Here is a 13,294-nt window from a genome sequence, read left to right on the forward strand (position 1 = left end):
TGTCTGCACGGGTTTCCTCCGGGCACTCCGGTTTCCAAAGATGTGTGGGTTAGGTGGATTGGCCATGCTAAATTGCCCCTTAATATCAGGGAGACTAGCAGGGTAAATATGTGGGGTTGTGGGGATAGAGCCTGGGTGGGATTGTGGTCGGTGCATGCTCGATGGGCTGAATGGCCTCCTTCTGCACTATACGGATTCTATGACTATCATGTTGCTAATTGTGGCTGTTAGCTGACAGTAAATTGGCTGCTGCGAATCCTACATTCTAACAGTGACTACACTTCAAAAAATATTCGATTGGCTGTGTAACATTTCAGGACATTTTGAGGTTGCTGTGTAAATGTAAGTCATTTGCTTTTTCTTTTCACTGTCCACTACCTTGTCCATATGGCGATACTCTTTCGGAAGCCCGGATTGCTAGGACTATTCAGCCATTGAGGCTTCACAGTCAGGGCCAATTTTGCCCTCAGCTGACCTTTGCTTTCACGGAGTCTCCAGCAGCAGAAATCCCAGGAGGGGGAATCGGGAGCGGGAATATGGTGGGCTTTTGTCTTCGTCACCACCCAGCCAATTGCGCGGTTTGGGAGGGCCTAAGCAGGCAGGCCCGTTTCCTCACGGCCACGACAGAAGGTGCAGTTGTTCATTAAGCCACTGGGGGGACTTCTTCAATAAATGAAAGGGAGACTCCAGTTATTAAGCCTCAAGATAATCCTCTTTCACAGAAATCTGCTAATAATCTCAGCAGATGAAGCCTTTCCCATTAAACCCTTCCTCACGATTCTCACTAATGACTTGCCACCTGCAATGGCCACAAACTAATTAACATTGCGAAAAAAAAGGAAGTTAAATAATCTTGAATAATAATATCCACCAGTCATGCCTTAATCTAAAAGCACGACCGTAACATCATTACATTGAACAGCCTCTTACCTCTGTGGCCAGCTTCTTCATGTATGGATCAAGCTCCTTAAGTAAGTCGTAGCCTTGTTGGAAGAAAGTATACTGGGCATGCATGAAGGACAGCATCTGGAGCACAGAATGACAAACCAACAGACAAGTTTTAATATCTGACATTTTCCCATAATTTATCCAAGTTACCAGAAGGGGAATATTTATTACACAGAATTCTCCCAAATCCAGCGATAGGCTTCCTTTAAATGTTTGTACAAAGATGCCATGGGCGCACGGTGGCGCAGTGGTTAGTACTGCTGCCTTACAACACCTAAACCTGGATTCGATTCCGGCCCGGGGTCTGTTTGTGTGGAGATTGCATGTTCTCCCCATGTCTGTGTGGGTTTTTGTTGGGTGCTCTGGTGTGCGTGTGTCATACAAAAGTCTGACCTCGCACCGTCAGGATTCGGAAAGGTTGAGAGATACCATGAGTGTCGTTTCTCTACTGACCCACTGCAACACCTACCACTTACCCAATGCCAGTGACTTGTCACTGGTGAGTGCTACACAGTGTGTGTGTATTAAGTGTGCGTTTGTTCAGGCTGAGTGCGATGCAGAATGTGAGTTCATACCCAGTGTTGGAGTGTCACAGTGAGAGTTTATACCCAGTGTTACAATGTGAATGTATATCCAGTGTTGGAGTGTTACAGTATGAGTTTATACCCAATGTTACATTGTGAGTTTATATCCAGGGTTACAGTGTGAATGTATATCCAGTGTTGGAGTGTTACAGTGAGAGCTTATACCCAGAGTTACAGTCTGAATGTATATCCAGTGTTGGAGTGTTACAGTGAGTGCTTATATCCAGTGCTAGAATATTAATGTGAGTTCATACCCAGTGTTACAGTGTGAGTTTAGACCCAGTCTGTACCCTATATCATGTGTTACAGTGTGAATGTATATCCAGTGTGGGAATGTTACAGTGAGAGTTCATACCCAATGTTATAGTGTGAATTTATATCCAGTGTCGGGTGTTACAGTTAGAGTCTATACCCAGTGTTGGAGTGTTGCAGTGAGAGCTTATATCCAGTTTGTACCCAGTGTCAGGTGTTACAGTGTGAGAGCTTATGCCCCGTGTTGGACCATTACAGCATGACATTTTAAATCAAATCCAGTTTACAAAAGAAAACGAGAAAAGGTTTTCAAATGTCGGCAATTGATTGCCCAAGTAGGAACTTAAAAGCTTAAAATATTTATATTAAAAAAACAGAAGCATGTGGCTACTTCTCTGGATAGCAAATAAGCAAAGGAAATCTGTCTTACCGCGTCTAATATTTCAAACTTCTTCTTTGCCTGAAGAACGTTAATCTAAGAAAGATAAGATCATGAGTTAAGGTTCATTATCAGGTACTGTGAGCTCAAATACATTAGCTGGCTATATTCCCTGTTTAGTTGATAATTGGATATTACTATGTGATGATGGATGTTATTTTAAAAAATATTTTGGGATTATGTTTGTATTCTGCATGGGCAAAAAAACTGCAAATAGGCTTGTGTCCATCATTGATTAGACTAGGGGAAGGTTACTGGGGACAACTTGTCTGTGAGAACCGAGTGATAAAAGTGTTAGGTTCATGCATTTGCAATGGGGGGTCATAGTTTGAGTTAAAAGTAAATAGGTTGGATCTAAAATTTTAATTGTAAGATAAATGGAGACTTGGCTTTTCAACTGTTGAGTTCCAAAGGGGAGTTCCAAAGTGACAAGGAACTTTTACAACTTCCAAAGATTTCACAGGTAAACAGGGGAAGGTGTGCTAAATTTGAATGACCCAAAAGTAGAGACAAGATAGGAAAACATGGAAGAATTTTACATTTGGAGAAGTTAAGTTCAAATTGAGGACAATGGAACTTGAGATGAAAGAGGGAAAAAAAAGGTATTTGAGGAAAGATGTTTAGCTGAGTGATGGCTGTGGGGGGAAATGTCCTGAAGACCAGGCCTGTGTGCTGGGAAGGTGTGAAAGTTTAGAATCTGAACAATCCAGAAAAGTCTTTGTTTCTCAGAAAACAGTTTGTTTCTGAACTTTTTTATTGCATTTCCATATCTGAGTGGGAAGTGTTTTGAGGTGTTGTGCGGTGTACGTTTATTAAAGTGACAATAATTCTTTGTTTTAGGCAATACTACTGATTTTTAGAGTTAAAAGTCTATAAGTTCATAAGTTCATAAGATATAGGAGCCATTCGATCATGGCTGATATACTCCTCATTCCCATTTTCCTGCCTTCCCCCCATAACCCTTCAACCCATTACCAATTAAAAATCTGTCTAACTCCTCCTTAAATGTACTCACTGTCCCAGCATCCACTGCACTTTGGGGCAGCGAATTCCACAGATTCACAACTCTTTGGGAGCAGTTGTTTCTCTTCCTATAAGAGAGCTGTTGCCAAGAGGGTAGTTTACTTGTATAATTTTGATCAGACGGGTTTTGGGGGTTTGTTCTGTAAGATTGTTTTAACAATGTAACTTTAATCTCATGTGCTTAAGTTTTTTTTCCCCTCTAATAAAATGCTAATCTTTAAAATCCTAAAGGTGTTACTAGAGTACTATGCTTTTTTCTACTCATTTTCAAAATACAAATATAAAGGTTAATGAATAGTAAGACCTCTGAGATTTGGCTTGCTCAGCAAATAACATCTGCTGCGGTCGTAACAACTATTACTAATATTTCCTATTTTATTGAGGGTTGTCAGTAATATTTCCTGTTTTGCTGATTGCTGGGACTAATGCACTCTGTTTTAGTGTTAGCCGATGTTGGTGCTTCTTGTGAGCTCTGGCTGTTTCATTGATCACTGCTGCACAGCTCATGTTAAACACGTCAACAGCGCCGTACTGTCTAGACAATGCAGCCAAAAAGGCATCCAGGCTGAACCCTTTGTTGCTATGGAGAACTGAAGATTGGCTGCCTATACACCAGACAAAGGGGGAATAATATAGTGAGCTGGAGGGCCGTGCAGATAGTGAGTGATGATTTTTTAATATTCATTTTAAGGCACATTTAGAAAAATGAGGTCTCTATTTTACAATAATAATTCATTGTCATCCGCAATTTGAATTGAATGATTTAGTTCTAACTGGTCAGCACCACAGTTAAGCTATTAAGCTTATTAAGCTTATTTATTAGTGCCACAAGTAGACTCACATTAACACAGCAATGAAGTTACTGTGAAAATCCCCTAGTCGCCACACTCCGGCGCCTGTTTGGATGCACTGAGGGAGAATTTAGCACAGCCAGTGCACCTAACCAGCACGTCTTTCGGACTGTGGGAGAAAACCAGAACACCCGGAGGAAACCCACGCAGAAACGGGGAGAACGTGCAGACTCCACACAGACAGTGACCCAAGCCAGGAATCGAACCCGGATCCCAGACGCTGTGAGGTGGCAGCGCTAACCTCTGTGCCACCATGCCACCCAATAAAGGTTTCAAAGTATATTAAATGAGGATCATCTCAAAGCTTTGTTATTTAAGGCGGGGAAGAATTAGAAGAGCCTGGAACATATATATCATACAGACATCACTGTAGCAATGTGGCATGGTTACAAGTTGCCCTGTGTGTTTGTGAACAAACTGGAGCTCTGATAAACTCTGTGATATGAATGTGATTCCTGTTTAAATTGGGGAAACTCTTCATGCAGAAAAATCATTTCATTCATTTGTCATATTCCTCCTTGTCTATTTCAGGCTGTTGCCCTTCATATTGTCAGAGAGATGGTTGAAGCAAGTCAGCTACTTGGGGAGAATGACTGAGACTGAATGTTGGGGGTGGGTTAGTGGGGGAACTGAGTAGAGCGCTTGCAAAGCAACACTTTTTGTATTCTTTCATGCAACCTGGGCATCACCAGCTTGGCCAGCCATTTTATTGCCCATCTCTAATTGTCCTTGAGGTGGTGCTGGGAGCCACTGTCTTGAATTGCTACTGTCCATGTGGTGCACCCACAGTGCTGTTAGGGGGAGTTCCAGGATTTTGACCCAGCGACTGTGAGGGAATGGTGAGTGTCAGGATGGTGAGTAACTTGGAGGGGAACTTGCAGGTGGTGGTGTTCCCAGATGGGTTTTTTTCCGACAATCGACAATGGTTTCACGGTCATCAGTAGATTCCTAATTCCAGATATTTTTTATTGGCTTCAAATTCCACCACCTGCCGTGGTGGGATTCGAACCCGGGTCCCCAGAACATTAGCTGAGTTTCTGGATTAATAGTCTAGCGATAATACCACTGGGCCATAACCTCCCCAGCACTTGTATACCGCAAATGCTACTTGCCATTTATCAGCCCTGCTTTCAGTATCTGGGGAGTCGCGAATGGTGCTGAACGTTATGCAACCATCAGCCAGTAGCCCCACCTCTGGCCTTATGATGGAGGGAAGGTCATTGATGAAGCGGCTGAAGAGGGTTAGGCCGAGGACACTACCCGGAGGTTGTCCTGGGGCTGAGAGGGTTGATCTCCAGCAACCACGGCCATCTCCTTTGTGATGTGGCTCGCAACACAGAACGAACACAGGGGCTTATACTGAGTGACACACGGTGCCTAATAGGCACATTTATATACATGAGGAGTATCAAGTCAGAGAAACATCACTGACAGCGGGGAGCAGTGATGTAGTAATCTGACATTTTTGACAGTGTAATCTCAGAATTATCTGTAAAAGCCTATTGTGACACGGCTGAATGATTCCTGCATCCTTTCCCACATGTTCAAGCTAATTACTGACATTGGAATGGATTTCAGGCTGGGAAGAGGTTGGTGGGAGCACTGTGCTGCCACCAAGTGGCAGACTGCTGGAATTGAACTCAAACAGCAACTGAACATCAGTTGGCCTGGTCTGCAATCTGAAGAAGGGGCTTGGAGCTCCGAAAGCTTGTGTGGCTTTTGCTACCAAATAAACCTGTTGGACTTTAACCTGGTGTTGTTAAACTTCTTACTGCAATCTTGAGCCATGGAATAAACAGGAATTTGCTGATTTGAGTGAGATCTTGGCTGAGCTTCAAGTCCACGTTGTCAGATTATATGCGACGTGGCAGAAGGAAGACTCTCACAGAATGGTGAAAGCGTGGAACTTGTTCCCACAAGAAATAGTCGAGATGAATAGTGTAGATGGATTTAAGGGGGAAATGATAAAATACATGGGGTGGGGGAGGGAATAGAAGGATATGTTGATATGGAGCGATGAAGTAAGGTGGGAGGAGGCTTTTGTGGAACATCAACGTTAGCTGGGCTGAATGAGCCGTTTACTGTACTGGGCGGCACGGTGGCACAGTGGTTAACACTGCTGCCTCACAGTGCCAGGGACCTGGGTTCAATTCTGGCCTCGGGTCACTGTCATAGAACATAGAACAGTACAGCACAGTACAGGCCCTTCGGCCCTCGATGTTGTGCCGAGCTTTCTCCAGCCTTGGGTGACTGTCTGTTTGGAGTTTGCACTTTCTCCCTGTGTCTGCGTGGGTTTCCACCGGGTGCTCCAGTTTCCTCCCACACTCCAAAGATGTGTGGGTTAGGTTGATTGGCCATGTTAAATTTGACCCTAGTGTCAGGAGGATTAGCAGGGTAAATGAGGGTTACGGGAATAGGGCTTGGGTGGGATTGTGGTCGGTGCAGGCTCGATGGGCCGAATGGCCTTCCTCTGCAGTGTAGGGATTCTATGAAATTCACTGTCAATGTTTTTGAAGCTGAAATGAGTTCAGAACGGGGAGAAGATTCACAGATGAGGAGATCTTCATGTAAACTAGCGCAGTGGGGGAGGGAGGGTGGGCAATGTGGGGCATTAAACAGACTGGATGAAGATTGAGGCAAATCTCCAAGCACATTTGGAATAAGGGAAAAAACAGTTTTAAAAAACTGAGGGGATGAGACACTGAGGGGGTGAGACACCGAGGGGGTGAGGCACCGAGAGGGTGAGGCACAGAGAGGGTGAGGCACAGAGAGGGTGAGGCACAGAGAGGGTGAGGCACAGAGAGGGTGAGGCACAGAGAGGGTGAGACACCGAGAGGGTGAGGCACAGAGAGGGTGAGGCACCGAGAGGGTGAGGCACCGAGAGGGTGAGGCACCGAGAGGGTGAGGCACAGAGGGGGGTGAGGCACAGAGGGGGGGTGAGACACAGAGGGGGGGTGAGACACAGAGAGGGTGAGGCACAGAGGGGGTGAGGCACAGAGGGGGTGAGGCACAGAGGGGGTGAGACACAGAAGGGATGAGACACAGAGGGGGTGAGACACAGAGGGGGTGAGACACAGAGGGGGTGAGACACAGAGGGGGTGAGACACAGAGGGGGTGAGACACAGAGGGGGGTGAGACACAGAAGGGGGTGAGACACAGAGGGGGGTGAGACACAGAAGGGGGTGAGACACAGAGGGGGGTGAGACACAGAGGGGGGTGAGACACAGAGGGGGGTGAGACACAGAGGGGGGTGAGACACAGAGGGGGGTGAGACACAGAGGGGGGTGAGACACAGAGGGGGGTGAGACACAGAGGGGGGTGAGACACCGAGGGGGTGAGACACAGAGGGGGTGAGACACAGAGGGGGTGAGACACAGAGGGGGTGAGACACAGAGGGGGTGAGACACAGAGGGGGTGAGACACTGAGGGGGTGAGACACTGAGGGGGTGAGACACTGAGGGGGTGAGACACTGAGGGGGTGAGACACAGAGGGGGTGAGACACTGAGGGGGTGAGACACTGAGGGGGTGAGACACTGAGAAGCTGGTGTCCAGATAGAGAAAGTTAGAAGAGAAAGATCGAGGAAGACAAGAAAATAAGAACACTGAAGGGCATGAGGATAGACAGAAGGGAGAAGCCAGCGAGAGAGAGATGAATGGATCAGGTTTGCAGTGTTCGAAAGAAAATGCCCATCATTAATACTACAGTCAGAAAGTTAGAAGCACTGATTCGAATGGAGAGACACAACGTTGTAGCTTTGATGGAAGTTTGGCCTCAGTCACAGTAAGACTTAGAAGTAACTATTCCGAGCAGGGCGGCACGGTGGCACAGTGGTTAGCACTGCTGCCTCACAGCGCCAGGGACACAGGTTCGATTCCCAGCTTGGGTCACTGTCTGTGTGGAGTTTGCACGTTCTCCCCGTGTCTGCGTGGGTTTCCTCTGGGTGCTCCGGTTTCTCCCACAGTCCAAAAGAAGTGTGGGTTAGATGCATTGGCCATGCTAAATTCTCCGTCACTGTACCCGAACAGGCGACTGGGGAAGTTCACAGTAACTTCATTGCAGTGTTAATGTAAGTCTACTCGTGACACTAGTAAAAAACAGTAACATCTGAAGTGAGATAGGGACAGGTGAAAGGAGAATGTGTGGTTTTCTTGTTTAATCCACAATTGCAGCCTAGTTTTTATTGACGAGGGAAGCTCAGAGTCTGCCTGGTTAGAGCTACTAAATAGTAAGGGATTTGTTAGAAGGACATTGTAGATCAAGGAATAAATTAATGGTGAGGTTTTTGGGCAATTTGGAGAGTTTTGGAGTAGGAACAGAATTGTAAAGAAGGGAACTTTACCTACGCTGGCCTGGACTGTGACAACACCAGAGTTTTACTGTCAAAAAGGGGAGGGGGTTCTTTGAATGAATTCAGGGGTTGGCTCCTCACTTTGCATGTTGCAGAGCCAAGAAAGGATTGTAGCGTTAGGTCTAGTTCTGAATTATAAAGGAGGACAGAGAGTCAACCTGAAGGTAGAACACTGAAGAATTAATGACCGTAATCTAATGCGATTCATGGTTGAAAAGCGGCAGCAATAAAAGCGTTGAACTGCCCACTCGCCAATTTCAGGGGACATCAGCGGTGACCCAGCCCAGGGCAATAGGTTGGAAAAAAATGACAGATCAGGCGGTGGAGACAGAATGGGAGTTATTCAAATAAGCGATGGGTAAGGTCCAGGTTATGTACATTCATCCTCGGAATGAAGGGGTTGTGTCACTCAGAATAGAGGGATCGGAGCAATAGGAGGTTGTGCCCCCTGGGCATGGGCACCCTGGCAGTGCCAACCTGTGCCCCCTGGCACTGCCCAAGGGGCAAAGTGCCCATGCCCAGGGGGCACCTTGGCACTGCCCACTGGACATCAGGCAGTGCCAAGGGGTGGGACCGGGGTTGGGGCATGTTGTGGGCGGGGCCTAGGGGCGATCGCTGGGGGTGGGGGCTGGGGATCGGTCAGGGTTGGAGGGAGGCCAGTGATTGGGGATGGTCTGCCAGAGGGGCTGCCTCCCATGGGGGTGGGGTGCGGTTTGGGGGGATGGTCACTGCTAGGGGGGTGGGGGGGGGGGGGAAGGCTGGAGATCGGGGCGCTCCTGGACAGAGGGGTGGTCGGGGCTGGCCTGGGAATGTTTGTGCGGGCCCGCGATCGGGCCGTTGGGGGGAGGAGGGGTTGGAGGGGCAGCACTGCCGGGGTCCCGGGCTGGCTAGCAAACGGGGAGACTGACAGATCGGGACCACTGCGCATTCACAGAGTTCCAGAACTGTCAGACTCCAGTGTGAATGGGCCCCACCCCCCTGGGTTTTTAATAAGATTCACGACTGGGACCTCTGCAGTGCCCAGAATGGGGAGATTCAGGTCTGAACTCTCACTGAAAAAACAATCAGGATTTAGACCAGTTTTCTCGCCAATTCAGCACTTTTGGGAGAATCACCCCCCACCCCCCCCACCCCCTGCAGTGGGTTACACCATGGGAACTGAGGTGGGAATTTGACTCCAAATAATTTAGCGCCAGTCCCATTCTCTCTCCCAGTGGCTCACGCACCAAACAAGCGCAGGAGATGTGGTTTTCAAACAGAAATTCAACACACTCTGTCAAAAATGCAAGCTGTCAGAATACTTGGTCCTTGCCAACTCCAGCCAGACAGATCCGGAATGATCCCTTGTTCGCCGGATCATCCTTCCACTGACCTTCAGGGAAAAACGGAAATTTTAAGATAACTGGGATAAGGACGGGAGGGGAATTTGGAATTTTGAAAACAACTTATACAGCGTGTTGTTGCGATCTGGAGTGCACTGTCCGAAAGGATGGTGGAAACAGATTCAATCGTAACTCCCAAAAAGAGAATTGAATTTCTATTTAAAAGCAAAATTATGAAGAGACAGCGGGAGAGTGGTATAATTAGCTAGTTCCTTTAAAGAGCTAGCATGAATACAATGGTCCGAATGGCCTCCTTTTGTCCTATCTGATTGTATTGAATTTGAATATGGAATAGAGATAGGAAGCACTCAGCAGCAGGCAGGCATAAGTTCCGCTCTGATCTGTGAGGTGAAAGGAGCTTTAGCTTTTAATTCTGTTGATTTTTAATGTCAGGATCAAGTGCCTCTGACAGCCAGTTCCCCTGATGGTGTCAGCCTTCACTATTCGTGGAAAATCAATCCAGTGCAGTCGACAGAAATATGAAGGAGGATGTCTGAATTAACCAGGATGAATCTTTTGTGCCTTTTTTAAAAATCGAGGGCTCAGTCCTTCATCTAAACCCGACACGCTAATGTTCAACATGGAAGTCTCTTACTGAGAGAATAAGATCAAAAACATGTGTATTTGCTGCCATCATGTGGTCATCGAGGGTATACATTGAAAATAAGAAGCCACGGCCTTTTCATTAACAATCCTAGATTTTCCTCAGCAGTATCATCTCCCATTTTCCTTGCCTGACATGCACAAAAAAGCTTCGCCGTGTTGAAGTAGCTTGAAGCCAAGCTAGCAAGAAGCGGTCACCTGTTTTATTTCTGCATGCCTGATGCTAAGTCACACATTCTCCCCAGAGGGACTGTTTACTTAAATCCAGCAAATCTGCACAGAGTAAAGGATTAAGGACCTCAAACGTATCCAGGAGTGATAGTGGGGTGTAAACAGCTAAAACTGCTCAGAGCAGAGCGCTAATAACCTTCACTGATTATCCACATAATCCTTTTACCTATTAGTTTACAGGACTGGAACTGAGTGGGGAAAAAAAGCAGCTCCCAGTGACAGGTATACTGCAGGTAGGTGCCAGTGCTGGCTGACCCATAATCACTGTCTTAAGAATCATAGAGGTTTACAGCATGGAAACAGGCCCTTCGGTCCAACTTGTCCATGCGCCCTTTTTTTAAATCACTAAGCTAGTCCCAATTGTTCACATTTGGCCTATATCCCATCTTACCCATGTAACTGTCTAAATGCTTTTTAAAAGACAAAATTGTACCTGCCTCTACTCCTACCTCTGGCAGCTGGTTACAGACATTCACCACCCTCTGTGTGAAAAAATTGCCCCTCTGAACCTTTTGTATCTCTCACCTTAAACCTATGCCATCTCGTTTTAGACTCCCCTACCTTTGGGAAAAGATATTGACTATCTAGCTGATCTGTGCCCCTCATTATTTTATAGACCTCTATAAAATCACCCCTCAGCCTCCTAAGCTCCAGGGAAAAAAGTCCCAGTCTATCCAGCCTCTCCTTATAACTCAAACCATCAAGTCTTGGAGTACTGCTGACCTGTCTGGATCAGATATTGGATGACCAAGTCTGACAGAGTATTGACTTGTTTCCAGTCTTCATCTGGGAGGCACCTCAACAGCAAGAGGCCCCCACATCCCTCCCCATCTAACACAGGTCAACAGTTCGAGATCTAAAATGCTCAAGAACGGCAATGATGAACAACTCAAGCTCCCTCCAGAGGTGCTGCCCATTGGATGGGCACACAGTCCAGCTCACTGAAAGGCACCTTCTCCAGATCAACAACTTGTCTGCAACATGGCGACACCCGGCCCTGGGTGTACAGACACAATTCTAACATCCAGTTTCCCTACAATACTTTCTAATCCCAATTGGGTGGCACGGTGCCACAGTGGTTAGCACTGCTGCCTCACAGCTCCAGGGACCCAAGATCGATTCCTGGCTTGATTCCTGGAGTTTGCACGTACTCCCCGTGTCTGCGTGGGTTTCCTCCGGGTGCTCCGGTTTCCTCCCACATTCCAAAAATGTGCAGGTTCGGTGCATTGGCCATGCTAAATTGCCCCTGGGATGCGTATGTCGTGGGATTAGCAGGGTAAATAGGTGGGATTACGGGGATAGGGCCTGGGTGGGATTGTTGTCAGAGCAGACCCGATGGGCCGAATGGTCTCCTATCGCACTGTAGGGTTTCTATGACACTATTTCTATGAATACTGTGCTCGGCAGAGGGTGTATCCATCTAAAACATTCAATTCCATGATTAAATTCTGTTTACTTGACGTTTCCAAATCAAGGCAACATTTGCCTTGCTGGACAATGGAATGTGTCCTTTCCAGATTCAGGCAGACACATTTGGGTACCCTGGCATTGATAGAACACTTGCTGTCTGGTAGCTGAACCTCGTGCTGGAGCAGTCACGGGCTCTGCCACCTTGGGATGGAGGTACCGTGATGCAGGGGGGTTGTGGGGAGGGAGGGGGGAAGTGGTTGTTGGTTTTGGCGTTGAACTTTAGATCTGTACAGATTCTGTGTACAGCTGTAACAGAGAACTGGCAGGAGTTGTCTGTTCCCTGATGCCTTGACAGTCTGTATCATCAATCATACCCAGTGGGCGCTCCCTCACCTTGGGCTGCTGATTGAATGACGGTGATTGCAGGGTGAATTGACTGAAACCTGTGCTGCACGGTTCACTCAAATCCCAATATTCACTGCAGATTTCCAGCTCCAATTTACTCTGTCCCTGAACCTTACCTCCTTCTGTCTCTCCTTCATCCAATAATCTTCAACGTTTTGGAACTGAAACAGCCTCACATGATCAACACTCCCTGAATTCCCTCCACGCCACCGCACTATTTTTGATGGGATTCCAGTTCTGTCGACCTTGAGCTTCACAGCAAGCAGAAACTAAAACCCAGAACGCTTAAACCACATCAGGGTGGAGAACAATATGAGGAAAGCTTTGAAGAAGTGGCTGGAAGCCAGACAGAAAGATGACTGCAGTGATTTAATGAGCTGACTCCTTCACACACTGCTCTGTCCTATCACTGAGTGCTTAGCTTATGTCATGTTCACTGCTTTAATGTACCTTCTGGTTATCCATTACGTCATTCTCCCTACAGATTAATCCCTCGCTGGGGACAAGCTGCTCTTCTGCAAGTCACACATCAATTTTCATTGTTTATAACTGGGGAAATATCTCCCTCGAGATCCTCTACTCAAGGCAGTTTTCTCCTCTCCCGAAGCTGCTGGCTCCTGGTTCAGTTACAGCTGCCACTCATCCCAGTGCTCCGCCCTTCTGAGCGCATACAGGCACGGCATGGTGGCACAGTGGTTAGCACCGCTGCCTCACAGCTCCAGGGACCCGGGTTCGAATCCCGGCTTGGGTCACTGTCTGTGTGGAGTTTGCATGCTTTCCCTGTGTGGGTTTCCTCCGGGTGCCCCGGTTTCCTCC

At 47.2% G+C, this 13,294-nt stretch overlaps 1 protein-coding gene across 1 annotated transcript in view; it reads right to left on the reverse strand.

The window, feature by feature from the left end:
* Positions 1-13,294, reverse strand: part of LOC144509919 (arf-GAP with coiled-coil, ANK repeat and PH domain-containing protein 3-like) — a 361,954-nt gene that overhangs the window by 98,336 nt on the left and 250,324 nt on the right. Inside the window, exons 7-8 of the mRNA XM_078238917.1 lie at positions 2,215-2,259; positions 931-1,026 (exon numbers count right to left, since the gene is read on the reverse strand). Of these exons, the coding sequence (XP_078095043.1) occupies positions 931-1,026; positions 2,215-2,259 (141 nt within the window). The remainder of the gene's footprint in view (positions 1-930; positions 1,027-2,214; positions 2,260-13,294) is intronic.

Source organism: Mustelus asterias, chromosome 22 (assembly GCF_964213995.1).
Source record: "Mustelus asterias chromosome 22, sMusAst1.hap1.1, whole genome shotgun sequence".
Lineage (NCBI taxonomy): Eukaryota > Metazoa > Chordata > Chondrichthyes > Carcharhiniformes > Triakidae > Mustelus > Mustelus asterias.